This window comes from Clinocottus analis, unplaced genomic scaffold (genome assembly GCF_023055335.1).
Source record: "Clinocottus analis isolate CAN_PGR_092001 unplaced genomic scaffold, fCliAna1.0.p SCAF_24, whole genome shotgun sequence".
NCBI classification, from domain to species: Eukaryota; Metazoa; Chordata; class Actinopteri; order Perciformes; family Cottidae; genus Clinocottus; species Clinocottus analis.
The window spans coordinates 10,052,724-10,079,537 of record NW_027175976.1 but is presented as its reverse complement, the minus strand read 5'-3'; the positions used below and the strand labels follow the sequence as shown (position 1 = coordinate 10,079,537).

General features: G+C 44.3%; 1 protein-coding gene across 1 annotated transcript; it reads left to right on the top strand.

Annotated features, from left to right (window-relative positions):
• The first annotated feature begins 1,290 nt into the window (after positions 1–1,290).
• Positions 1,291–25,589, top strand: arhgap1 (Rho GTPase activating protein 1). Its single transcript, XM_068590455.1, has 13 exons — positions 1,291–1,461; positions 5,596–5,831; positions 7,324–7,422; positions 7,627–7,714; positions 8,635–8,766; positions 10,123–10,209; positions 12,192–12,290; positions 12,500–12,607; positions 13,689–13,765; positions 13,936–14,013; positions 19,966–20,094; positions 21,076–21,179; positions 21,366–25,589. Exons 2-13 carry the CDS (start codon positions 5,708–5,710, stop codon positions 21,531–21,533), a joined length of 1,293 nt encoding a protein of 430 aa, XP_068446556.1. The 5' UTR covers positions 1,291–1,461; positions 5,596–5,707; the 3' UTR covers positions 21,534–25,589.
• The last annotated feature ends 1,225 nt before the right edge of the window (positions 25,590–26,814 follow it).

The following is a 26,814-nucleotide window of genomic DNA, read 5'->3' as shown; positions in this document are numbered from 1 at the left end:
AGGTTTAAAATAAATACCCACAATTGTACTGGGCCGTGGTCTTAGTGGGGACATTGGGACTAGTTTAAGGTCTTAGTAGGACACTGGGACTAGTTTGAGGTCTTAGTGGGACACTGGGACTAGTTTGAGGTCTTAGTGGGTCACCGGGACTAGTTTGACGTCTTAGTGGGGACACTGGGGCCCAATCTCAATCTCCATCCTTACAGACTCACAGACTTTGAGGCTCCCGTGAAGTCCTTGAGGGTTTAGGGTGTCCCAGTGTCACATGGTGGAGTGCCTGAGGGCTCTGTGGAGGACATTTTGAGCCCTTTATGAACCCTTTCTGTAAGTCAACATTAGATGCTGACTTTGCCTAAGGGAATTACCCACAATGCATTGCAACGACAGGTTAATAAAAAAGGTAAACAAAGAGGCACGTGGGCATTTTGCCCGATAAAATACCTTTACAACATTATGGAATATAAAAACACATGAATTAAAAGAAATGCAAACAGAATATATATATATATATATATATATATATATATATATATATATATATATATATATATATATATATATATATATATATATATAATTTTTTTTGTACATTCATCAAACATTTTATTTTTACAAAAACGAGTGAATAAATAATATAAAATGACATCTCATCTTGGGAGGAAGACGTTTAAACCAGTGAATAAAAATAATAAAATAAATACATAATTTACACAATATGTTTCAATATAGTCACGTGATGTTGCAGCAAAGCGCCGTCCCATCCATATTCACACAAGTTCAAGCCCTCACTGACTCCCACGTTCAACCAGTGAGCAGTTGACGTCAGTGACCCATGAGGGTTCAGGGTTTGAGGGTTTAGGGTGGAGATTGGGTCTGGGACTAGTTTGAGGTCATGCACACGTGATCAACGATACTCTCACGAGAGCAAAGCGGCCGTCGATTTCAGAGCCGGACGCTGCAGCAGCTCTATATATTTATAATCAGATATGAATAAATTAAAACGTGATCTGTAGACTACAAGTAGACTACATATCGGAACTAACAAGAAGTATTTTATTCCATAACTTCCTGTTAATACTGTAACGAGCCTGTTGTGTTTGTTATCTGCAGGACCAATGGCTTCAGTTTTACCTTGCGCGCACGCGTTGGGCATGTCTTATTTTGGCAGGAACCGTACCAACAACAAGTCCCATGACACTGTGTTATTGCCAAGGACAGTGTTGCTCCGTTCCAAAAGAAAGAGCAAAGACCAAAAGCAAAGAGACACCATACATAATTACAACATCACACACAAAGGGAACACGTGAAGATATGTACAGCACCAACAGAAAGACGTAGCTTTATTTTGAAAATAACTAGCCGGAAGAGGTGTTGACGCAGCTTGTTTACCAAGTGTCCGGTACTACGGTTCCGTGAGACGCCACACAGCCCGCCGGAGGAACCTGCCGTCTCACCGTCACGGTAACGTACACGAAGCATGCCACTGCGCACGAGCTGCTGCTAACGAGCTGCCGGCGCGCGGCCGGCAAACACCGCTGCGCGAGCGAGGTGGCGCGAGGCTTCCGCGGGGCTCGGCCTGCTCGCGCTAATGTGTAACGTACATGGACTAGCTAGTACTGGTATGATAGTACATAGACTAGCTAGTACTGGTATGATAGTACATGGACTAGCTAGTACTGGTATGATAGTACATGGACTAGCTAGTACTGGTATGATAGTACATGAACTAGCTAGTACTGGTATGATTGTACATGGACCTGCTAGTTCTGGTATGATAGTACATGATCTAGCTAGTTCTGGTGTGATAGTACATGGACTAGCTAGTTCTGGTATGATAGTACATGGACTAGCTAGTTCTGGTGTGATAGTACATGGACTAGCTAGTTCTGGTATGATAGTACATGGACTAGCTAGTTCTGGTGTATTAGTACATGGACTAGCTAGTTCTGGTGTGATAGTACATGGACTAGCTAGTTCTGGTATGATAGTACATGGACTAGCTAGTTCTGGTGTGATAGTACATGGACTAGCTAGTTCTGGTATGATAGTACATGGACTAGCTAGTTCTGGTGTATTAGTACATGGACTAGCTAGTTCTGGTGTGATAGTACATGGACTAGCTAGTTCTGGTGTGATAGTACATGGACTAGCTAGTTCTGGTGTGATAGTACATGGACTAGCTAGTTCTGGTATGATAGTACATGATCTAGCTAGTACTGGTATGATAGTACATGGACTAGCTAGTTCTGGTGTGATAGTACATGATCTAGCTAGTACTGGTATGATAGTACATGGACTAGCTAGTTCTGGTGTGATAGTACATGATCTAGCTAGTACTGGTATGATAGTACATTGACTAGCTAGTACTGGTATGATAGCACATGGACTAGCTAGTTCTGGTGTGATAGTACATGGACTAGCTAGTTCTGGTGTGATAGTACATGAACTAGCTAGTTCTGGTGTATTGTACATGGACTAATATTCGTTACAGTGTATTGTACATGCACTAATACTAGTTACAGTGTATTGTACATGGACTAATACTAGTTACAGTGTATTGTACATGGACTAATACTAGTTACAGTGTATTGTACATGGACTAATACTAGTTACAGTGTATTGTACATGCACTAATACTAGTTACAGTGTATTGTACATGCACTAATACTAGTTACAGTGTATTGTACATGGACTAATACTAGTTACAGTGTATTGTACATGCACTAATACTAGTTACAGTGTATTGTAAATCAAAATCAGAACCATTCATTGCCAAGTGAGTTTACACAAACAAGGAATTTGTCCTGGTGCAAGGTGCACAACATTTAACAAAAACAACAATTACAATGAACATTTAACTTAATTTATATATATATATATATATATATATATATATATATATATATATATATATATATATATATATATATATATATACACACACACACACAGATAATACAAATTGAAAGTATATAAATTTAGATAAAACAAGTAACTAAAAAACAAACAAAAATTATAAGTAAAGTGCAGAATGAAGTTATTGATTGTGTGAAAGTGACAGGTGAAGGGTAAAGTGTATTTAAATATGAGGTGATGAGGGATGTGCAGGGGAGAGAAGGGAAGGTCCTGGGGTAACAGGGTCGGTCAGTGGGGGACTCGGCTGTGTTGATGAGCCCGACTGCTGCTGGGTAGAAACTGTTAGTGTGGCGGGAGGTCCTGGTCCTGATGGACCTCAGCCTCCTGCCAGAGGGAAGGGACTTCAACCGGTGGTCAGAGGGCTCGGCGACTACCTTTCTTTCCTGCTTCAGAGTCCTGAAAGTGCACAAGTCCTGGAGAGACGGCAGTGCTCCTCCAGTGCTCACCAACGTGCCAGACAATGATGGAGGAGCAGAGGATGGACTCAATGATGGCGGTGTAGAAGTGCACCATCATTGTCTTTGGCAGGTTGAATTTCTGCCTCAGGAAGAACATCCTCTGCTGGGCCTTCTGAGTGATGGAGCTGGTGTTCAGCTCCCACTTGAGGTCCTGGTGATGATGAAGCCCAGGAAGAGGAAGGACTGTACATCGTCAACGGGGGCGTTATGCAGGCTGAGAGGGGCGGGTGGGGCTGCGCTCTTCCTGTAATCCACAACCATCTCCACTGTCTTCAGAGCGTTGAGCTCCAGGTTGTTCTGGCTGCACCAGGTCACCAGGTGCTCAGTCTCCCACCTGTAGGCGGACTCATCCCCACCAGAGATCAGACCGATGAGGGTGGTGTCGTCTGTCAACTTCAGGAGCTTGACGGGCTGGTGACTGGAGGTGCAGCTGTTGGTGTACAGCGAGAAGAGCAGAGGGGAAAGAACGCAGCCTTGGGGGGATCAGGTGCTGGTGGTCCTGGAGCCAGAGACGTGTTTCCCCAGCCTCACGTGCTGCTTCCTGTCAGACAGGAAGTCTGTGATCCACCTGCAGGTGGAGTCTGGCACGTGCAGCTGGGAGAGCTTGACCTGCAGCAGGGACGGGATGATTGTATTAAAAGCAGAGCTGAAGTCCACAAACAGGACCCTGGCGCAGGTTCCTGGGGAGTCCAGATGCTGGAGGATGAAGTGCAGGGCCATGTTGACTGCATCGTCTGCAGACCTGTTGGCTCTGTAGGTGAACTGCAGGGGGTCCAGCAGAGGGTCAGTGATGGCCTTGAGGTGGGACAGGATTTCATGACCACAGAGGTCAGGGTGACGGGCCTGTGGGGGACGGCGTCAGGACTGCTGCATTGTCTTTCAAAGCGGCAGTAGGAGTCGTTCAGCTCGTCTGCCAGGCGGAGGTCGTTCATGGAGTGGGGGGTTTTGGGCTTGTCGCTGGTGATCTGGTTGAGACCTCTCCAGACAGAAGCAGAGTCACTTGCTGAGAGCTGATGTTGCAGCTTCTCAGAGTACAGTCGTTTAGCATCTCTCACCGCCTTACTAAACCTGTATTTTGACTCTGTGTACAAGTCCTTGTCCCCGCTCCTAAAGGCCTGGTCCTCCTGCAGGCGTAGCGGTCTGAGCTCTGCTGTGAACGAGGCTTGTCGTTGTTATAACTCACCCTGGAGCTGGATGCAACACAGCTGTCCTCACAGAAGCTGATGTAGGAAGTTACTAGGGCTGCGACTAACGATTATTTAAATAATCAATTAATCGGTCGATTATTTTAATAATCGATTAATCGGTCGATTATTTTTCCGATTAATACGATTTTTTTTAAAATTAAAGCATTAATTTGCAACCTTTTTATTATAATAACAGAACTGTCAGTGCAAATTCACAGTGCAACAAATGTTAACAATAAATAATAAAAAAAAGAAATACAAATCAGAAAATTTAACAGGATTTGTTTGAACGTCAGAGCTTGTTCTCTACACTCACAGACACACACATGCACACACACACTCACAGACATGCACTCAGACACACACTGACAGAGATGCACACTCACATACTCACAGATGTACACACTCGCATATTTACAGTTGTACATACACACATATGTACATACTCACATGTGTACATACATACTCACATATGTACATACTTACAGATGTACATACTCACAGATGTACATACATACTCACATATGTACATACTTACAGATGTACATACTCACAGATGTACATACATACTCACAGATGTACACACTCACATACTCACATTATACTAACATATTGTACATGGACTAACACTAGTTCTAGTGTAGTGATTGCAATTTTCTTTATTATTCATAAAAGGATGGAGTCATAACAAATTTTATGAAAAATTCATCATGTATCATTTTGTTGGGGTGGTGGGGCGTGACCATTGTTCTTCCTTCAAAGTGGGTCGAGACAGAAAAGTTTAAGAACCACTGGACTACCTCATTCAGAGGACAACGGGTCCGAGGGTCCTCCTCACCAGTGGTTCTCAAACCTTTTCTGTTAATATCTAATAAACAGCAGTTTACGAGTCTCTCAGTTCTGAGTGAGAGTAACACACTTTGCCGTCTGCCACAGTTTCTCCTACAGATTCTTTTTGTTTCATGGTCCATCAATAGTTTCAGCATAGTTGAAATGTTTCCAAGCTGACCTGAGGTGTCTCTTGTCTTCTGCAGGACTCTGGCTGCTACTCCGTTGAAGACGCAGCTTTGTGTGTGTGTGTGTGTGTGTGAGAGACATCCCTGTACAGTGTGAGTGGGTGCGTGTAGCGCTCTTCTCCAGTGTGTGATGTCTTCAGAGCTGCTAGTAGAATTGGGTGAAGACCCTGCGACTGCACAGTTGGGACCGCTGAAGTTGGAGACGTTCGAGGACCAGCAGTGGCCCGCTGATGAGTCCACGCTCAGCAAGTCAGGTGAGGTCTCTTCCAGACATTTCCTTGAGCCTCCTCTGCTGGCCTGAACAGAATCACAAAGTTATAGCTATTGTATAATTTAACATTTTTTACAAATACACAACATGTATTATAATTATTTTTCTATTTTAAAGTTTTTTACTGATACTGAAAAGGTACCGCGGTACCCGTATGTTAAAAAGGATACAGTTTTCCGTATTTGATGTATGATACTTCATTGCAGTAGCGCGGCTCACAGCGAGCACTGCTGTCATGCTGCCTGCAGGCAGGAGGCTGGTTCTGAAGAGCAGCTGCAGGAGGCCTCATTAAAAACTCAGGTCCAGTCGGACAGTCTTCAGCTGCTTGCAAAGTATACACAGGAAGTCAGCGGAAAACTACTTCCTGTTAGTTCCGATCTGTAGACTACTGGTAGTTAACGGATCACTTTTTTACATTACATTACGTGTCATTTAGCTGGCGCTTTTATCCAAAGCGACTTACAATAAGTGCATTCAACCGTAAGTAGGAACAACAAGAATCTAGACAGAACAATTTCTCAAATAAAGTCAAACTACTAAGTGCTATCAGTAAGAGCCATCTCAGTGCTGCCTCAGTGCTGCTGTCATTGTCTTTATTCAAGGTGTTCAAACTTTTGGATTCCTTCACATGTGATTATAAATATATATTCATGTAGAAATGAAATGTTTATGTAACTGCATCCTTTGTTGTTTTTATGTCTGCCTGTGAAATACTTTACTACTGGTTTAGATGTATGTGGTAGAAATGCGATTTTGTATTATAAACCACACAGAATGTTTTTAGATTAAACCTGAGACTCTTCGTCAACAATCGAGCGTTAAGTATTACAACTACACATAAAATTACATTTTCTACAACACGTGGTGTTTGCTGTCAGATCTAAGAGCCAATCAGCTCTCTGATGTGACTACAGCCAGGCGTTTCCCATCATGCACTGGGCCAGTTGGTGGAGAGCTGCGGCGGCACCTCGCTCTCTTGAGAGTATCGTTGATCACGTGTGCATGATGTCAGAGCCAGCCAGACACAAATTTAACCAGCATGCATTGCGCGCTGGGATTATTAGGCAGAACTTGAGTAAACTATTCAGAACTATGTTTGTATTAGTGTATAACAACCTGAAACTAATTGTGTCTTTATTAGCTTGGAAAGAGCCATTTATGTCTATTTAGGCAGCAGGTCCACTTAACGGAGTCCATTGTTTTTCACCCCCATGTTTCTACGGTAGCCCAGAACGGACAAACCAACACAGGGATGCCCAAACCCCTTTGTCTTTTGGTTTTATTGACATTTCGGTTTTGTTTCCAGTGAGATATAAATGATTTTATGTCGTGACTTTGCTGTAAACATTACTATGAAGGCGATAAACCCTTTATTTTGTATTACAACTGTGTGTGTGTGTGTGTGTATGTGTGTGTGTGTGTGTGTGTGTGTGTGTGCGTGTGTGCGTGTGTGTGTGTGTGTGTGTGTGTTCCAGAGACGGACATCTCCCAGCGTTTTGATGCCGACTCTCCTCACCTGCCGTGGGACCATCCCTTCTATGACATTGCCAGGCATCAGATCATTGAAGTGGCAGGTCAGTCTCCCGTGTCACACCTCTGTGTGTTTCCTCTCGTCACCCTCACTGTGACATTAATAGTTGAGTTTGACTTCTGTCTTTTACCAATACTACTTCAGACTAAAATGTGCATGTTGATGGGCAGAAGTTGGACTTCATGTTTCTGTAACAATATGTAATGCAGTGAAAGAAAAGAGGTGCGATGATTCTCTGTGTCTGTAGGTGATGATAACTTTGGCAGGAAGGTGATCGTGTTTAACGCCTGCAGGATGCCTCCACATCACCAACTGGACCATCACAAGCTACTGATGTAAGCACAATGAACACTGCTGGAGATTACTGGCTTTCTTCTTTATGCTGCATAACCAGATAACGATAGAACTCATTTAACAAGTATAGAAAAAAAACTGCAAAATATATATTGTATAAATTTAATTGAGTTCAGTTAATTTTGTATAGCCCAAACTACAAATTAGCCTCAGAGGGCTTTACAATCAGTACACATAGGACATCCCTGTCCCGGGACCTCACATCGGATTCATGGGGGTGTTTGTGTGAAGTGATTCAGTTCATGAGTGTCTGTGTATAGAACAATAACCCTTCTGTTCAGTGAGAGCTGAACAACAGGCCGTCAGACTCTAACACACTACTCTGTCCTAACTCTCTGACTGCTGTGTGACTCCCTGCTTGTGTATTGATGGCTCTGTGGAGCCAGGTCATCAGCTCGAGTCCCCTGTAGGAGCAGGAGCACCAGAGAAGTGCAAACTCTTGAATGATATCAGATGGAATTATGATGAATATGTCTTTTGCAGTGGCTGACATTAACAACTTTAGTGTCCCTTCTGTCAACTCTTACATGACATTATTCTGACTGCTCCTCTTTTTTCCAAAATTCTACGTCTGCATTTATTAGAGAGCAACATTTGACTAGAAGCAGGATCTCGATGTAGGAAAGGGCTCTGGTTGGCATCCACCAGTGATATTGTGGTGATGTAGTCTGGACACATTCATAGGACTTCGTATGAAGCAACAGGAAAAGAAATGGAAGTCTTTTAATCTAACTGTTTGGGGTTTTTCTCAATAACGTGAAACTGTGAATGGAAACATCGCTTCAGATTTTGAAAGATGTTCATCAGCCAGATGAAATGTGGCTCTTGGGTAAAATAGAATATTGAGTCCAGTTGATATTCACTTGTGTCCATTACAGTAATTGTGTTGTATTGCTTGCAGGTATCTCAAAGGAACTCTGGATCAGTATGTTGAAAGTGACTACACGCTGATCTATTTCCACCATGGGCTGACCAGTGAAAACAAGCCTTCTCTCAGCTGGCTACGAGACGCATACAGAGAGTTTGACAGAAAGTAAGCTCAAGAACATCGCTGGACATTCAATACAGCTCAATTTCATTTGGATGTCACAAATCACAGATAATATCTTTTATTCCCATCCACGCCAATGCACTGGTAACTCTGCACATTCTATTCTCAAATCAAACATGAAGAAACAATGTGTTATATTAACAAAAAGAAGTGAAGATAAGGAATATTAGGCTGTTACATAAATAGCAAACATTTACTGTATAAACTGAAATATGCTTGAAGATTTCGCTTTGCTGTGAATCACTGAACTAATGAGTTGAATAACGACTGTTTCTGAGAACTGCTTCACTTCACAGCACCCATGTCATGACGCTCGCTTCACTGTCTTCACTGTGCTGTGACAGCACGATTGTTCCTTTTGGGCCTCGAGGCCGCAGACAGTCTGTCAGATGAGCAGCCGCAGTATACTGAAGACATGGTGGTGCAAGAAGGGGATCATGGATGGGTTTTGAATACATCCAAATATTTGAAGAGGTCATGTTGCCTCATGCCATAGAGAAATGCATTTAAATGGGTGTTGCAACCAGAAGGTGAACAGTAAGCCAGTTGCATTTTGGTTCCAGACCAACAAGACTCACATTATTGATCCCCAGACCGTAATTCAATAGAAAACGTGTTGGGTGACTAGAGCTGATGAGGTGGGTGTGGCTGACAGGTGAGGGATAGAGCTGATGAGGTGGGTGTGGCTGACAGGTGAGGGATAGAGCTAATGAGGTGGGTGTGGCTAACAGGTGAGGGATAGAGTTGATGAGGTGGGTGTGGCTAACAGGTGAGGGATAGAGTTGATGAGGTGGGTGTGGCTGACAGGTGAGGGATAGAGCTAATGAGGTGGGTGTGGCTAACAGGTGAGGGATAGAGCTGATGAGGTGGGTGTGGCTAACAGGTGAGGGATAGAGTTGATGAGGTGGGTGTGGCTGACAGGTGAGAGTGACTATCACAAAGTAAGAAGATAACGTTTGGAATGTTTGATAGTTTAGACTTTAGAGCAGTTGAAATTATTTTAGGATGGTGGCCATCCTGATAGTCTCTGGCCTTGTAGACTCACTGCCATAACAATGTTTGACAATAAAAACTGACACTAAAATGTAATGGTGAGGTTTTTGATCACTGAACTATCATCCTACATTTTCGCCAAATGAGTGGTACTTATGTATAGAAATAAGAGAAAGAAACATGACCAAGCAGAAACACTGACCTAGAAATTAGAACGCGATCAATGGTTGGTTTAAAGTACCTCGTATTTTCCCCTAAAGTAAAAGTGTTAAAACACTGCATGACTCTGTGGAGTGGTGGTGACACAGGACCATTTGTCTGAATATCATCTGTATGTATTTTCAGGTACAAGAAGAACATCAAGGCTCTGTATATCGTCCATCCCACCATGTTCATCAAGACTTTGCTGATCCTCTTCAAACCAATCATCAGGTTATTTTTTATTTCAAATTAAATACCATGTTTCTATGCATGCACTGTACATATACAAACTTTATGGGTTATTGTTCCTTTACGAGTGCAAGCCATCATTGTTTCCTACTTTGCATGTTTTCAGAACACCATGACTGGTCCTTTAAAGCGGCGGCCCCCAATGTTAATTATACCACCAACGGGTTTCGTCTTCGACAAAACTTTAACAGACCGGCCTTCATGGAGTGGGCCATAAATATGACTTACTGAAATGACACGACCGGCATAGAAAACAAATACAAAGTGTACAAGTACAACCTGCCATTACGCCGAATTAGTGGAAACCCTGAGTTTGTTTCTCTGCAACGAGCCGGTCCCATCTCAGGGTGTCGTGTTTTGTTCATGTCCAGTTTACTCTGTAACTTAAACCTTTAGTCCAGTCTACTCTAACTTAAACCTTTAGTCCAGTCTAGTCTGTAACTTAAACCTTTAGTCCAGTCTAGTCTGTAACTTAAACCTTTAGTCCAGTCTAGTCTCTAACTTAAACCTTTAGTCCAGTCTAGTCTGTAACTTAAACCTTTAGTCCAGTCTACTCTGTAACTTAAACCTTTAGTCCAGTCTACTCCTTAACTTAAACCTTTAGTCCAGTCTACTCTGTAACTTAAACCTTTAGTCCAGTCTACTCTGTAACTTAAACCTTTAGTCCAGTCTACTCTGTAACTTAAACCTTTAGTCCAGTCTACTCTGTAACTTAAACTTACAATGGGGATATTTGAGTGTCTGTAGTCCTCAAGCAATATGAAGTGACTTTATTGATGTAATAGATGGAATCACTCAGACAGAGCTCCAGCAACCTCTGGTGGCAGATGTAGGGAACTACAACACCAACACTGGCAAATGAAAGCACATTTCACACTGCACCAGTATTTAATTTGACCATGCTAAGTAATCTCTCCACTGAGTACACACTGAGTACGCCATGCTGCACATTCAAACTTATTTTCGCCAGAGAGTTTTTAAGTCCTGTACAACCTGACAAACGGCTATCAAGAGAAGGCTCACTAAGAGTACTGACATGTAAGTGAAGTGTGATGTGAAGCAAGTATGTGACGAGTGGGCCTAGTTTCTTTACTAACTAACCTTCCCCACACTTACCCACAGCCTCCCATCAGTGTGAATGTTAGTCCTGATGGACAGGTGGTACCTTCATGTAGCTCCTCCATCAGTGTGAATGTTAGTCCTGATGGACAGGTGGTACCTTCATGTAGCTCCTCCATCAGTGTGAATGTTAGTCCTGATGGACAGGTGGTACCTTCATGTAGCTCCTCCATCAGTGTGAATGTTAGTCCTGATGGACAGGTGGTACCTTCATGTAGCTCCTCCATCAGTGTGAATGTTAGTCCTGATGGACAGGTGGTACCTTCATGTAGCTCCTCCATCAGTGTGAATGTTAGTCCTGATGGACAGGTGGTACCTTCATGTAGCTCCTCCATCAGTGTGAATGTTAGTCCTGATGGACAGGTGGTACCTTCATGTAGCTCCTCCATCAGTGTGAATGTTAGTCCTGATGGACAGGTGGTACCTTTACGGTAGCTACATCATATTGGAATTACAGGACAACAACACAAAAGCAACATAATCCTGGTATGAAAATTACAGGGGTAAATAATGAAATGACAGATGGCTGAATTGTGTTCAGCTGCTTCAGTTTCAGTGTCCTGTTATTGTGAATGTGTATTCATTGTCATCCTGTGATGTTCTACTGGGACAATATAAAATGTTGTCAAATGTACTCATAGTTTCTTATTTACTCAGTTTTATGTATTTTGTCATAATCTTTGTGATGGCAGAGAACATTGTTTTTAAATTCAACCCAGTTTCAATCCAGCATTGACAACGTTGTCATCATTCCCCATTTCAAACTGAAGAAGTTTACAACAACTGCTACAATGCAGCCTGCAGCCAATGAGAAGTGAAATGTAAAGCTGGTTTCTCTCTTTTAGCTTTAAGTTTGGCAGGAAGATCAACTATGTGAGCTACCTGAGTGAGCTGGAGGACGTGGTGAAGTGTGAGCAGCTGCTCATTCCTGCACGCGTCAAAGAGTAAGAGCTGATGTCACGCTCCACATCTCCTTCATGATTACTCGCATGTCATCGTGTCATCGAGTGTTTGTATTACATTCACTGTTTCACTTCTGTATCCTGTTTGAATCCATTTAAACCCAGAAAGAATTGAAACCTACACATTTGCTTTACATCTTTGTGAACCATTTGAGTCCACAGAAAGGTGACAGGTGTTCTTTGTGTGTCAGGTACGACAACAAGCTGAGAGCGTCTCTGAAAGCCGGCGCCCAGCCGCCCTCGTCTCCTCTGCACAGCCCGGTCCTCCCCTCCCAGGTGTTTGGGGTGCCTCTTGCCTTGTGAGTCCCCAGAGCTGATCCTATGTATTGATTGATCACTAGATTTACTCAAGTACTGTTCTTCAGTACAAACTCAAGGTACTTTCTTGACTATTTCCCTTTTATGCAACGTCATTATACTGCTACTCAAAAACCTTGTACTTCTTACTCCGCTACATTTATTGGGGAGCCTTGAGTTACTTTTTACTCTTTAGATTACATGTGTGTTCATTGCCTTTCTGTTGTGTGAAAACAAAAAGAAAAGAGAGGTGTTTTTGATAAACTAATGGAGGAATGGTTCCTTTTATGGTTTTTACACTTGATGGTGAATATACTACTACTGCCATGATCTGGCCCAGGGGTGAGCCAACCCTTTGGCTCAGGGGCCGCAATGAGTTTCACACCAAACGCGTCGCGAATGTTACTCGCGCCTGAAAGGGGGCGTGGCTTATCTCTGTGGCCGTAAAACAGTTACCGTTTCCACCATTTAAATAACCTCTGGTTCTGCTTCATACTTGTGTAAGTTCCACATACGAGGGCACATCAGCCTCCAGGGTGTTCCAGCTGCGTCCTCCGACCGGCCCGCTGCTGCAGAGAGCGACACACAAACAGACTGAAAGCTGAGCAATAAATCCTCTTTAGGAAACATCGATGCTGGTCCGTTGCCGTCGTCGTGCTTCAGGAAACTTAAGTCGGGCACAGAGCAGCGCTTCAGAGGTCTCCAGGCCTGTCAATATTTATCTGAGGGGCAGCGGGCACTACTTATATGAGAGGAGGAGGAGGAGGAAGAGGAGGAGGAGGAAGAGGAAGAGGAGGAGGAGGAGGCTTTGAGCTTGAGCTGTTAAAATGAATAAACATGCATGAACATCTCCTGCAGTGAAATGCAACATGCACTTTATTGAAGCAGTGATATTAATTTAGAAACAAAATATCTGATCGTAAAATACTGGCAGAGAACATTTTACTGCTTTATTTCCTTTTCTACTTTATGTTCATCACTTTACGTACTGTGTGTGTGTGTGTGTGTGTGTGTGTGTGTGTGTGTGTGTGTGTGTGTGTGTGTGTGTGTGTGTGTGTGTGTGTGTGTGTGTGTGTGTGTCAGGCTGAGACAGAGGAGTCCAGACGGGGACCCGATTCCCTTGGTGATGAGAGACACCATCAGCTTCCTCTCAGAGCAAGGTAACACCTGGAGAGAGAAACACACACATGATGTACTAATACTTTGACCTGCAGGTCATCAATTGTTCTCTTGTTGAAAACTGTCTTTCTGAAATAATTGAACGATGCAACCTGGATGTTATTGGCTCTGAAATGAAAATGTTTCATTGATGTATGTTGTGGTCCATCAGGTTTGGAGATTGAAGGGATCTTCAGACGCTCTGCCAATGTGACTCTGGTGAAGGAGGTCCAGCTCAAGTACAACTCGGGTAAGATCAGCAGTGTGTGGACTTTAGGCACTGGAGCGTCACGTCATGGCTTCCTTGTTTTGCCTCATGGCTTCCTGTCTACGCAGGAAGTGGGGATGTGCTAGATAGATTGACTTTGAGTGCTTGTGATCGCCTTGTGCTAACTGTCCTACAGTATGATGGTAAAGGACTGGCAGAGTCCTCTATGAGAGACTTTAAGACAACCCACTGATTTCTTTCTGTTCGGCATACCGGCTTCCTTTGCACTAAATGTGTCCCAGGGGCTGACATGACAACGCCAAACGTAAAGCCTGATTGGCTAAGGATTCAAAATGGGAAAAGAAGCCTAGATGCTAACATGATGTAAAAGCAAGCGTAAGGGCAAATGCTCTGTCGTCTGGCTCCTGTGTCGTCTGCACAGAGTCACAAAGTTGAACGCGGTGGAGAGAAGTCGAGACATTTCACCGGCTGGACACTCCCGATGGCGGCTCTCACAGCCCTCACCACACCGGGAGTTGGGCCTGAGAGCGACAGCGCCGGGGTCTCTTTCAGATATTGGCACAATTGCTCTAGTTTTGGCGTTGTAGTTTTTGCCATGGACTGCAGGTGTCTGGTGTAGCTGCAGAAAGAAACACTGCAACGTATTCACAGTTCACAGCGGGCTCGTGTCATAACCGCTTCATTTACTGGGAAAACAAGGCTTTCCTCCTTTTCCCCTCCATGGTGTCCATGACCTGCATGTTGAATTGATCCTTCTTCTCACGGCCTGCTGAAATATGAAAGAATAACCATGGAGAGCACTTTTTGTTTTTCTTTTGCAGTCGGAACAGTGCTGATGCAACTATTGTTCTCCTCCAGGTGTAAATCTGTGAATACAAATTCAAATGGGATCTTACAACACTCACACACATTCTACTTTTCCTTCTCATCAATCGACTCTGGAAGCTTTGTCATGAAAAGTCTGCAAAATGATATTTTGTCTGGACACTACGTGGTTCCAGTGAGCCGCTGCCAGCTTCACCTGGCTCCAGCTGGACCCCCTCCAGAAATACAGAGGATGCATTACCACCATTTTGACAACCAGTAAGATGCTTCTTACTGGTAGAGCCAGCCGCGCTCATCGATTGGTTCTGACTGTTTCAGAGAGCTCAACAACTCGCTCTGCAGTATCTTCACCTGTTGTCCTTCTGTAGTGCAATGCATTATGGGTTGCTACATGTCGTTATCTTCCTTGTGCTCCTCCCCTTCCCCCAACGCCTGGCCCTCCTCCTTCAGCGCCAGGTCAGCAGACCCGTATACAGCTGAAGACCGGACCATTCACATAACGTATCTCTACACGTTTCCTTGCTCCTTGTTGGCCCGTGTGACCTTCACAGGTCATGTGACGAGGCCGCGTACGCCTCCAGGCACACAGGGCAGCAGCTGGTGGATTTTGGTGGCCTCATTTTTGAAAGAAAAAACAAAGAAAGGGACGTCTTCAGTCAAAAACATAAGTGATGATTACTAGTATTTAGGAACACTGGTCAGTACAGAAACAAATCCTCTTCCAAAGAGAAAAGCATCTCTTCAGTGGTGAAGCGTGGCAACAACTCCAGTCCAGCTTGAGCCATGAGGCTGACCTTTTAGCACTGGCCCCTCCCGCACCTGCTGCATGGGCTGCAGGTTGGCCTTTCTTTCTTTTTTACCATGTTGTTTTTTCATTTCACCCTTTAACATTTGCAAAAAACTCAAAATAAATGTCTGACATCGATGTTTCTCACACTTAAACCACTTAAACCTGTTATTTAATGAATCGTCATCCTGAATAGAGCCATTTATAGATCATATTCTGCTCACTTGTAATACTTAATACTGATTTATAATCGGGTTTTACGCAGAGACGCAAGCACGCAAGACACGCATGGCCGACCCTGCGTGGTCAAATCGGCCATTTTGCATGTGTCACCTCAAATGTCTGACTATCCGTCAAAGCTACTCAAGCCTTTCGCAGCAGCAAGGCTGTGATTGGTCCGCTAACCACGTCCTTTCTGAGTCTCTCATGTCCGGTTTCACAGCATAATACCTCTGTTTTTAAAAGCCACAGCAGAAACAGGAACAATGGATCCTGTTGAAGAACGTTTGGCTGAAGAGGTCAAATATGAGCATTTATAAAACCTGACGGAGTATCAGGACACAAAGATGGAGGTGAATTCCTGGAGGGAGATATCGATGAACGTCGGTGTGCAGGTCGACTCTAAACGGTCGTTGCGTCACCTGCTGGTCTGGAGTATGAAAAACACACAAGAACTATAAACCAACACAAGTCTGTTGATGCGACTGTGTGGCAGCAGCAGTTGTAGGTGCAGGAGTATAATTCAGCCTTCAGACTCACACTCATAGCTCTAATTAGCATAACAAAAACAGTAGAAGAGAAATCAAAAGTTCCAGAGAGAGATAAAGTTTTTTCCATTAAAGGAAGCGGTGATAAAGAGTGAAAGAAAGGTAGTTCTTAGTTACGCTGTCAAAGATCAGATGGTAACTGCCGTCAAAGGGACAGCGAGGGGTCAACTCCAGCCCTGTTCTGATTGGCTCAGCTGCTCTGGGCGGCGTCAGAGGGTCCTCGCTTGAAGCCGAAGTTGTTCTGCGCCGCCACACTGACCGCCGTCCTAAGCTCTTGTTTGTCGTCCTCTGAGGAGGCCAGTCCTCATTGGAGATCGAGAGGTTCCCTTCTTTCGCTTTGTTCCTTAACATATGCTGCAGAGTGTTGTTGTTGTTGTTGTTGTTGTTGTTGTAAGGCCTTTGTAGGATCTAGAGATAATTCCCTTATTTGAATCATCATGGTAGGCACTGAGAAATATTGTCAGTATTGAGTCATTAAGGTCTGTTGGATTTCTAATGTTACGTTAAAAATGGTTGCGTAACTGGAGGTATCGTAACAATCAGTGTCTTTTCCCTTCGGTGTTGAAACTCCTTGAGTTGCTCCTTTTCTGTCAAGGAATAGATTGTTGTAGACTGTCAGAAATTCACTGGACATCTCGCAGTAAAATCATTAAAACAAGTACTTTTATTCTTGGAAGAAGCAGAGACAACGTGTTGCTTTACTGGTTGCATATCCAAGTCTGCTCAACGACCTCTCAAAGGACCACCTCTTCCTCTTTTGAACCAGAGGACCCAACATGGGCACCAACCTCTGGTTCCTCATATGAGCCCCAGAGACCGCTCAATGACGAGTCTGAATATAACAGAGAAGCAATGGAGTGAATACGTTGTTCTTCCAACATTTACCTTTTTGGATCCAGGACGTACATGTATGATCCATTTGATTTGGTTTGAACCCCAGAGGACCATGAGCACACTATTTTATGATCTAGTTCAGTAGTTCTCAACTGGGACGCGGACCCATTTCTAATGGGTCGCAGGCCTTTGCTTGGGGGAAAAAACATTGAATACATTTTTTCTTTTTTTTTAAATTTTTTATCCTGTGATTTTATTTTGAAGGGACTTTTAAGTAGCTCAGCGTCATTTTCTTCGTCGGCTCGTCCCCCCCGTTTTCTGCAGCGTGCTCCAGGTTGGGTCAAACCGGGGCGATACCGGGGGTGGGTCCGGCCCTCCTCCGTCACCAGCCGGCCCTCCCTCTGACATCGCCCGCCCGACTCGACTCTGTGCTTCACAAAACACGTTCAAATGACTCTAAAACATGAAGTTCAGAAACCATTGAAACCACGGACTGACAGACTTTTATACGAGTCCTCGCTATCTGGATTCACACTCATGGTTTGGATGTTTTTTGTAGGTTTTCAGAGTTTTTTATGATTTTAGGACATTCTGCCTTGATTTTAATCCAGAACTCGTCACTGCGAACTCAACACTCAACAAAGTCACGACTGTTTGCTTCCTGGCTCCTCGATGGTGGAATGAGCTCCATTGACAGCAGGAAGTGTCTACGTCTTCCGCCGCAAACTAAAAACTCATCTTTTTCGACTCCACCTTGAATAAAGACAGTAGCAGCAGCACTTCGATGGCTCTTACTGATAGCACTGATAGTCGTTTGACTTTATTGAAGACATTGTTCTCTCTTGATTCTTGTTGTTCCTACTTCCTACTCACGGTTTAATGCACTTATTGTAAGTCGCTTTGGATAAAAGCGTCAGCTAAATGACATGTAATGTAATAATGTAACGTAACTCCGGCAGACTTGAAATGTACATTTAAGTTTCATTGTGGGGTCATCGTTCCCACGTAGCCTCTGACATGTGTCAAGAGTAAGAGGCTCAGACGGATGTATCCAGTCATTTTTCAAAATAAAACCGGCCTTGTTTTTTTTCTTCTTTTTTTCATTCTTTCTGTGGGCCGATACCAAGGGGACGTTGCGTCACTCGCTCCCAGACGAAGACGTTTTTTAGCGTGATTCAACAGCATGGCAGCAACATGTAAATCCTTTAAAGGAGTAAACTGATATAGTTCTTTATTCCCATATGATTATTATGCACCTGGACCGCAGAGTTAGTTTATGTTCTGTTACTTATCTTATTGTTTTGTTAAGCACCTTCAACACGCCTACACACACAATCACACACCCAGCATGCACCACTGCTGTCTCCAGACTATCTCAGGTTCAAGCTATCTTTTCATTAAGTACATTGGAGATGTTGAGACTGTTCCTCAGTTTGGGAGGCGGCTTGTCATTGAGGGTGATGGTGGTCCTGGATCCAGACCAGCTGAGAAACACTGGTTTATATTCTCTTCTTATCATGTTCCATGTTTTTAGTTTGAACTTGATCCGTGGGTTTTGTAAATTGTTTATATGTTTTCCCAAGTTCTTGTGGGCCAGTACTGTGTGAATTGGGGGATCATTCATAATGGAGAGTTCAATATCTTTCCACCCGGCACAGTAAGTTGGGGTGCACATGTTGAACAAGGGTTTCATCTGGACAGCATGGAAGTAATCCTTCAAATGAGGGAGAGCCATTCCTCTTTCTTCTCTTGTGAGTTGCAGAGTCTTAAACGTAATTATTGGGTTTTTCTCCTTTACAAATAAATCTTGAAATTATTTCATCCTATTCAGAGAATTATTTTTGAGGAACTTCTACAGAAAGTGCTTGAAATAGGAACAGGCATCGAGGCAGAATATTTGTTTTTACACACTCAATTCTATGGCTTAGTCCGAGAAAAGAGAGAGCGCTCCATCGATGTTTATCCAGTTTATCTCTGCTGATGTTGAGCTCTTTGTTGTTGGGTGTATTCCTGGTATTTCAGAGAATTCTGGTCCCAGTTAAGAGGAAGTTTCTCTTTCATGTTTTCAGGAGATGTACAATTAAAATCCTGCACATTTACCAACTGTTTTAGTCAGTTCATTCAATCAGAAGAGGAGTTGGAGGGGGTACTTAAATAAACCAAGACATGCTGGGCGTTCAGCCCCACCTTGTGGTCGGATCTCTTCCTACAAACGCTGCGATGCTTTCAGTCACCGGGCAGACTGGAAGCAGTGAGCTCTTGTTCCTCGCTCTGCTGCCTTGTCTCTCAGAGGCAACCATCATTTTGATCCAGCTGATGGTTTAGCATAAAGTCTACCAATGCCTTTCATGAAATTGTTGTGCGTGCCAAATGGAGTAGTATTTAAATCCAGGATTTCCTTGTCAAAGTATTTTACACTGTAGTATGACTCACTTTACTACAGAGAGTATTTCTCACACCTCTGTACTATAATTCAAATATGAAAAGGTTTTTCTTTCTCCCATGCATAACTCCAGATGCATTTCTCCTTTACTCCTTCGAGCTGATGAGCATCCCACTCACACACACACACACACACACACACACACTCACACTCACACTCACACTCACACACACACACATTCATACCTATCATGTTTTTGGTGGATTGTCACATGTTGTTCTGTGCTTCAGACCCGGTGGCACCACTGTGATGGACTGAGGGGAAAGAAAGAGACAGCGTTTCTTTTCCTATTGTGCGTGTGTTTGTGTGTCTTGCAGGCGTGACAGTGAACTTCAGAGCGATGGAAGACATCCACCTGGCTGCTGTGATCCTGAAGACGTTCCTGAGGGAGTTACCTGAGCCTCTGCTGACCTTTCAGCTCTACAATGACATCGTCAACTTCAGCTGTGAGTTCAACCATTACAACTGTTTTCACGAGGACGTCGTTTGGGGAGACCCTACTGAAACCCGTTTTTATTACCATCATTCTGCCAGTTGAATTGCTTTTCAGCGGGTTAATATCATATCCCAAACTCCCCAAAGTCTGGCATCCAGGTAGAAACAAATGTCTCCCCTCGAGGTCTTCACACACATGACTGAGTGACTTGAAACTGAACACGCGTGTCCAGTATTGTCTGCTCTGGAAGTTATTCAGTAATTCATATGTAGATTTTCCGCCGTTTTGCAACCTCCTACATCACAGTGAGTTCACTCACTTTACACATTCACTCTCTAGACCTCTGTGATGAAAAATGATCAAAATGGAGAGTTTTCGTTGAACGACCTTGACGTGGCATAGCGTCTGCTCCAGGCCTCTGCACATTTACATTGTCATAGCGCCACCTGCTGGCAACAGGAAAGGACGCTTTGATGTACTCTCCGAGCCAGTTGAGCAGGTAGACCTGACATTAGGAAGTCCTCCACACGTTGCTGATGCATCAGCTGTAGGTTGTCCTTGAGCTCTGTGGCCGTAGTAAAGAAGCTGTTGTTTTGTAGCTTGGGATGCTGAAAGACTCATAAACTTTACACCTCATAGGTGGTGGAACTAAAGCCTTCTTGTCGGTTTTTGGCTAGAATAACGGCCCCTATTAATGATCAAAAGAGCAGCAGCGGTGCTACATTTCTGAAATGTGTTCTGCTCGTGTGACACATGAAGAGAAGCTCTGACCCAGAGGCCTCCAACAGGCGGACCGGGTCTCTGGACCCTGGAATGGAAAAACATTATTATTACAGAATTATTATCCGCGTCCTTGGAAACACACCGACCAATCGCATGCCTTGTGAATCCTCATGTGATCCTACTCAACCAACGGCATGTGTGTATTCCACCGAGCTGCTGTCACCTGACGTGTTGCTGGTGTTGTGGTCACTGTGCTTGTTGTGTGCAGCTGTACCCAGCGACAGCCAGGTGGCGTTCATGAAGACGCTGGTGGAGTCGCTGCCGGAGGAGAACGACGCGTCGCTTCGATACCTCATCACCTTCCTGGCACAGGTACCGCTTCACTTCCCTTCACTTCCCTTCACTTCCTCGTTACAACGTTCTGTCTGTCGGGTACCAGCTGTAACGTGTGTGTGTGTGTGTGTGTGTGTGTGTGTGTGTGTGTGTGTGTGTGTGTGCGTGTGTGCGTGTGCGTGTGTGCACGTGTGTGTGTGTGTGTGTGTGTGTGTGTGTGTGTAGGTATCGGCCAACAGTGAAGTGAACAAAATGACCAACAGTAACCTGGCTGTGGTGTTTGGTCCCAACCTGCTCTGGGGGCGGGACAACGCCATGTCACTCAGCGCCATTGGGCCAATCAACAACTTCACCAGAGCCCTGCTGGACCAGCAGCACCTGGTCTTCACCTAAATGTTGCCCCTTCGCCCTGCAGCCGCTCGTCCAGTCACAAACAGCCTCCATTCAAGAAGATCCTGTGGACCAATGACATTTCATGTTCTTCCTCATCAGTCTTTACATTCCGCTCGTTCGAGTGTCTTGTTGTTATAGCAACGGTCTGGCCTTCATGGCCATGTGCCTCCAGTTGAAAGAGTCACTCCTGGATGTTGTTACAGAACTTTATTTCTCTGGAGACCTTGAAGAAAATGTGCTCAGAATGAATGAAATTTGTTACTTAGCACTGGATCCTACATTTCCCATAATGCAGCGGAATAGAGTCTCCTTGCTTGGTAGGTCCAGTCTTGTACTTCAGGCTTTCTGAGATGCATGTGTCTCCTGGAGACACGGAGGACTCCATAAAGGGCTGTAACATCATGAGGAGTGAAGCTTTCAGGTAGACGTGTATCTGCTATGTTCTGTCACAGGTACATGTATACATATCTACCTTTCAGGTAGACGTGTATCTGCTATGTTCTGTCACAGGTACATGTATACATATCTACCTTTCAGGTAGACGTGTATCGCTATGTTCTGTCACAGGTACATGTATACATATCTACCTTTCAGGTAGACGTGTATCGCTATGTTCTGTCACAGGTACATGTATACATATCTACCTTTCAGGTAGACGTGTATCGCTGTGTTCTGTCACAGGTACATGTATACATATCTACCTTTCAGGTAGACGTGTATCGCTATGTTCTGTCACAGGTACATGTATACATATCTACCTTTCAGGTAGACGTGTATCGCTATGTTCTGTCACAGGTACATGTATACATATCTACCTTTCAGGTAGACGTGTATCGCTATGTTCTGTCACAGGTACATGTATACATATCTACCTTTCAGGTAGACGTGTATCTGCTATGTTCTGTCACAGGTACATGTATACATATCTACCTTTCAGGTAGACGTGTATCGCTATGTTCTGTCACAGGTACATATATACATATCTACCTTTCAGGTAGACGTGTATCGCTATGTTCTGTCACAGGTACATGTATACATATCTACCTTTCAGGTAGACGTGTATCTGCTCTGTTCTGTCACAGGTACATATATACATATCTACCTTTCAGGTAGACGTGTATCTGCTATGTTCTGTCACAGGTACATGTATACATATCTACCTTTCAGGTAGACGTGTATCGCTATGTTCTGTCACAGGGTACATCCATGACGCCCACAACCCTTCCAGCAGCAGCAGCGGCGGTGCATGTGTTTGTTCCCCAGCAGCCTGCTGTGCTCCTGTACCTGCAGACACCTCTAGCTCTGGAGCGCTCCAGTCTCTCTCTGTGGACCTGTGCTGTCAACAATCTGGCCTCCATCTTTCACACACCATCAATGATAACTGTTCTGATGCAATGCAGTCACCAAACACCCCTCTAGCATTAGGATCCCAAACCTTTAGAGAGGAGCGATGATGAGCGGCGCCGTGAGTCCGTCTCCATGAAAGTCTCAGGTTAACTTGGTACCGAACGTTTGTGGACAATCTTTAAATGCTGAGGTAGAAACCAGCAGAGCGGTTCCTACCAGCAGGCATGTTTATGCTTCTCTCCTCATTATATGTGACTTTAATATTCTCTTCATATTCTCTCTGCATTTCTCTTCAACACAAGAGCTGAACTCCATTGTCATGGTGCAATCAGGTTTCAGTGCTACGTGACAAACAAGAGGACTCCATGCAGTGTTTGACTGGCCTAAGACAGGACGACACACAGATGCTCTGATCGCTTCCTGTTGGTTCCTTCGTGGCAGGAGAAGCAGATCTTTATTTAGAGATTAACCCAAAATCAACACTTCCTTCATATTTTCCTGCTGCCTTGATTCATTCAGTCTAATATTGATAATATGATAAATATAATATTGATAAAGCACTAATTAAAGTACTACAACAACACAGCTGTGTCCTACTCGGCACTCAGTCACTCATTCATGGATTCATTCCGGTGTGATGAGCTCTGCAGTCTTCATTGGTCCAGTGTGTCCTCTCCTGGTGGACCTGAATGTCTCCCGTGTAGGAAGTGTTGGCTTCAGTGAGGCCGGCCTGCAGGCTGGAGGAGCGAGGGCTGTCTGCTGCGTGAGGACATGAACGCCACCAGAGACCCACCACAATGTGACCGAATGCTCCTGTGACATCAAGAAGAAGTTTAAATATGTCACTGCTCGTGTTGAGAGCACTGTTCTTCTCCTAGTGGAGCGTGTGGAGTCCCGATGGAGGCGTCTCATGAGCGGACAGAGTCTCCTCATGAGCAAGCGTCACGAAAAGCTTGAACAGGAAGTGATCTCTCACTTCAGCGCGTCCACTGAGCTTCATCGTAAAGGCACGGCTAGTCCTGATGACGTAGCGAGCATCGCCGGCTCTTTTTGGTGACGGGGACATTTCATGATGGGCTTATAAAAAGTGTTCACTTCTTTTTTATCTTCTTTTTCACAACCTTAAACCCGTAACGTGCCAACACCACACAGCGCTTCAGAGGCAACGCATGTTGTTATTTAGATGCACACACATTCCTTTTAAAGTTAAAGTCCTGTAGGTTTTATATCTTGTGCACTTTACTCCGCTAGCGGAGGGAACGTGCCAACGGAACAACGATGGCCAAACTAAACCAACCAGCTTGAATCCAGTTGGGTCAGGGGTCATATTTGTAGTTAGTCGTGAAACAATGTTTTTTAATTCTGATACAGTTAGAAACCTGTCTTTGAATCGATTACTGTGCAGAAGAAAAGCCTCTTCCAGGTGATGAAAGAGTGAACTTGTATATTGACGCGGAGTCGTGACTTGTGTGATGAAACGGTGCGCAGCCAATCAGCTGCCCGCAGATACTTATTGATTGATTGCTTCTCTATTAATGATGCGTGGAGCTGTGTGCGGCTCCACGCATCATTAACAGCCCTCAACGCCTCGTTATTTGTGTAAGTTTAAGACTTTGGACTTTACTCCAGAATCTACGCCAAAACAATGTCTTAGTGCTCAGTGACTGTATTTACTGCCCGATGACGTGTCCATGGAGACGAGGAGACTCGCTCTGACATCACCCAGACCGTAGAACACGACGACATGCTACTGTCACCCAAAAGTCTCTATTTCCTCTGCTCGGTCTCAGATGGTCCCGTGTGCTTTGAGGGCCGCTGCCCACAAAGGTTGTGAACTAGTCGTAATACCCAGCAGCCACCTGGGTTGTGTGTCCCTGTTGTTGCAGCTGCGTGTTGACTGTGTGTAGCTGTTGTGCTGCGCACAGAGCACAGCTGTTTCCTGCATTTCCAACACGTTATTGTTCAGTTATTGTTCCCTCATTTCCATTCATTTTGTGCCTCCTCGTTGAAAAAGCAGCTGGCGTTCCTGTCGTGTGTGTCTGTGCTGCACCCTCACCTGGGTTTGGTCTTGAGTCTCGTCCCCAGGCCTTAAGCTCCGGGCGCGTGGTTGTGTCTTGCACTGCGTCTGTACAGTCAGCTCTCTTGAAGCGTTGCTGTCGATATGAAAATGAATATTTCAGCCTTTAATGGTTCTACTGTAATGACTTTGTGAGTCATTGTGTGACGTGATGATTTGTGTCTTCTCTCTGTCGTCATGTTTATGTAAAGAAGTGTGCTGTTTAATCAGTTGTCTTTTATTCTGTGAGTTCTTGCATTAGCTAAGTATTAGTGTTGTAATGATACTTCATATGATGTGACTGAAAAGTACCAACAGATATTTAGTTTGACTGAAGCTGAAAGCAGGAAATGAATCTCAGGTGTTTCCTGTTGTCACGTCGTCCCGTGTCATCGGCATGCTATTGGTGTTATATGGCTGTGTGTCGCTGTGTGTAGTTGCTAACACACCTGGATCCAACAAAATAAGTCTCACTATTGGCTTTAGGACATAAAGGATCGTAGTGTAACTATATACCTAGAAAATGTTATTGTAACACAACATGAATATAAATCTGTTCTTCTTCATGATGGTGGTACGAGTGTGTGTGTGTGCGTGTGTGTGTGTGTGTGTGTGTGTGTGTGTGTGTGTGTGTGTGTGCACGTGTGTGTGTGTGTGTGCGCGTGCGTGTGTGTGTGCGTGCGTGTGTGTGTGTGCGTGTGTGTGTGTGTGTGCGTGTGTGTGTGTGTGTGTGCGTGTGTGTGTGTGTGTGCGTGTGTGTGTGTGTGTGTGTGTGTGTGCACGTGTGTGTGTGTGTGCGCGTGCGTGTGTGTGTGCGTGCGTGTGCGTGCGTGTGTGTGTGCGTGCGTGTGCGTGCGTGTGTGTGTGCGTGCGTGCGTGTGTGTGTGTGTGTGTGTGTTGGCTTCTCCAGAGTGATCATGTGATTAGTCATCAAAGTGCCGTCTCCCCGTTCTGCCGTAGACTGAACCATGTTCCTATGTGAGCCAGCAGTCCTGAGGGTTCTGGTCCTGAGGGTCCTGTGGGTTCTGGTCCTAAGGGTTCTGGTCCTGAGGGTCCTGTGGGTTCTGGTCCAGAGGGTCCTGTGGGTTCTAGTCCTGTGGGTTCTGGTCCTGAGGGTCCTGTGGGTTCTGGTCCAGAGGGTCCTGAGGGTTCTGGTCCTATGGGTTCTGGTCCAGAGGGTCCTGAGGGTTCTGGTCCTAAGGGTTCTGGTCCAGAGGGTGGAATCCTGTGCTTGTTGAACGTTACTGTCCCGTCTGGAGAAGGTTGATCCTCATTAAAGATGTTTTGTAATAAATCGTGATATTCTGATACAGACATTTGCAATTTTGAAATGAAATACAAAGTAGTCAAATTCAAAGGAGTGAAGTCATGTTTTTACTTTAATCTGTGTCACATGTTTCTGTCCAGTCAGCCAGATGTTTTGTATAACTCCAACACGTCAGCGTCGTTGTACTCGGTCAGCTGTCCAATCTGTGGATCTTTGTACTGTAACTGTTGTCATGGTGACCGTCAACAATGTGTCAACAATATGTCAACAATATGTCAACAATATGTCACATCCAGAGAACAATATTTTGATGTTGTAGACATATTTTGGATTTCTTAAAGCGTGGTGATATTTCCTCCATTACTGTAGATGTAGTGGATGTCAGTGTACCTTTGATGGTAGTGATATTGATTATAGTGATATTGATTATAGTGATAATGTAATGTGTTCAAACAATAAAGGAGTGGCACGTTTATTTGAATAGTTCATTTCAACAAAAGCAAAACAAGATGCAGATTTAAAAACAGTTCAGAAAAACATTAAAACAGTCAAGACAAAATAAAATGAATAAAAGTTACAGTTAAGAAAAAAAAAGCAGTAGTGAGATGCAG

What these genes read in the sequence shown, in the direction of transcription:
- arhgap1 (XM_068590455.1), top strand. Translation starts at nt 5,708, where the DNA reads ATGTCTTCAGAGCTGCTAGTAGAATTGGGTGAAGACCCTGCGACTGCA. An exon ending in GACCATCACAAGCTACTGAT is followed by an intron (nt 7,715 to 8,634) that starts GTAAGCACAATG and finishes TATTGCTTGCAG; the next exon opens with GTATCTCAAAGGAACTCTGG. An exon ending in TGACATCGTCAACTTCAGCT is followed by an intron (nt 20,095 to 21,075) that starts GTGAGTTCAACC and finishes TGTTGTGTGCAG; the next exon opens with CTGTACCCAGCGACAGCCAG.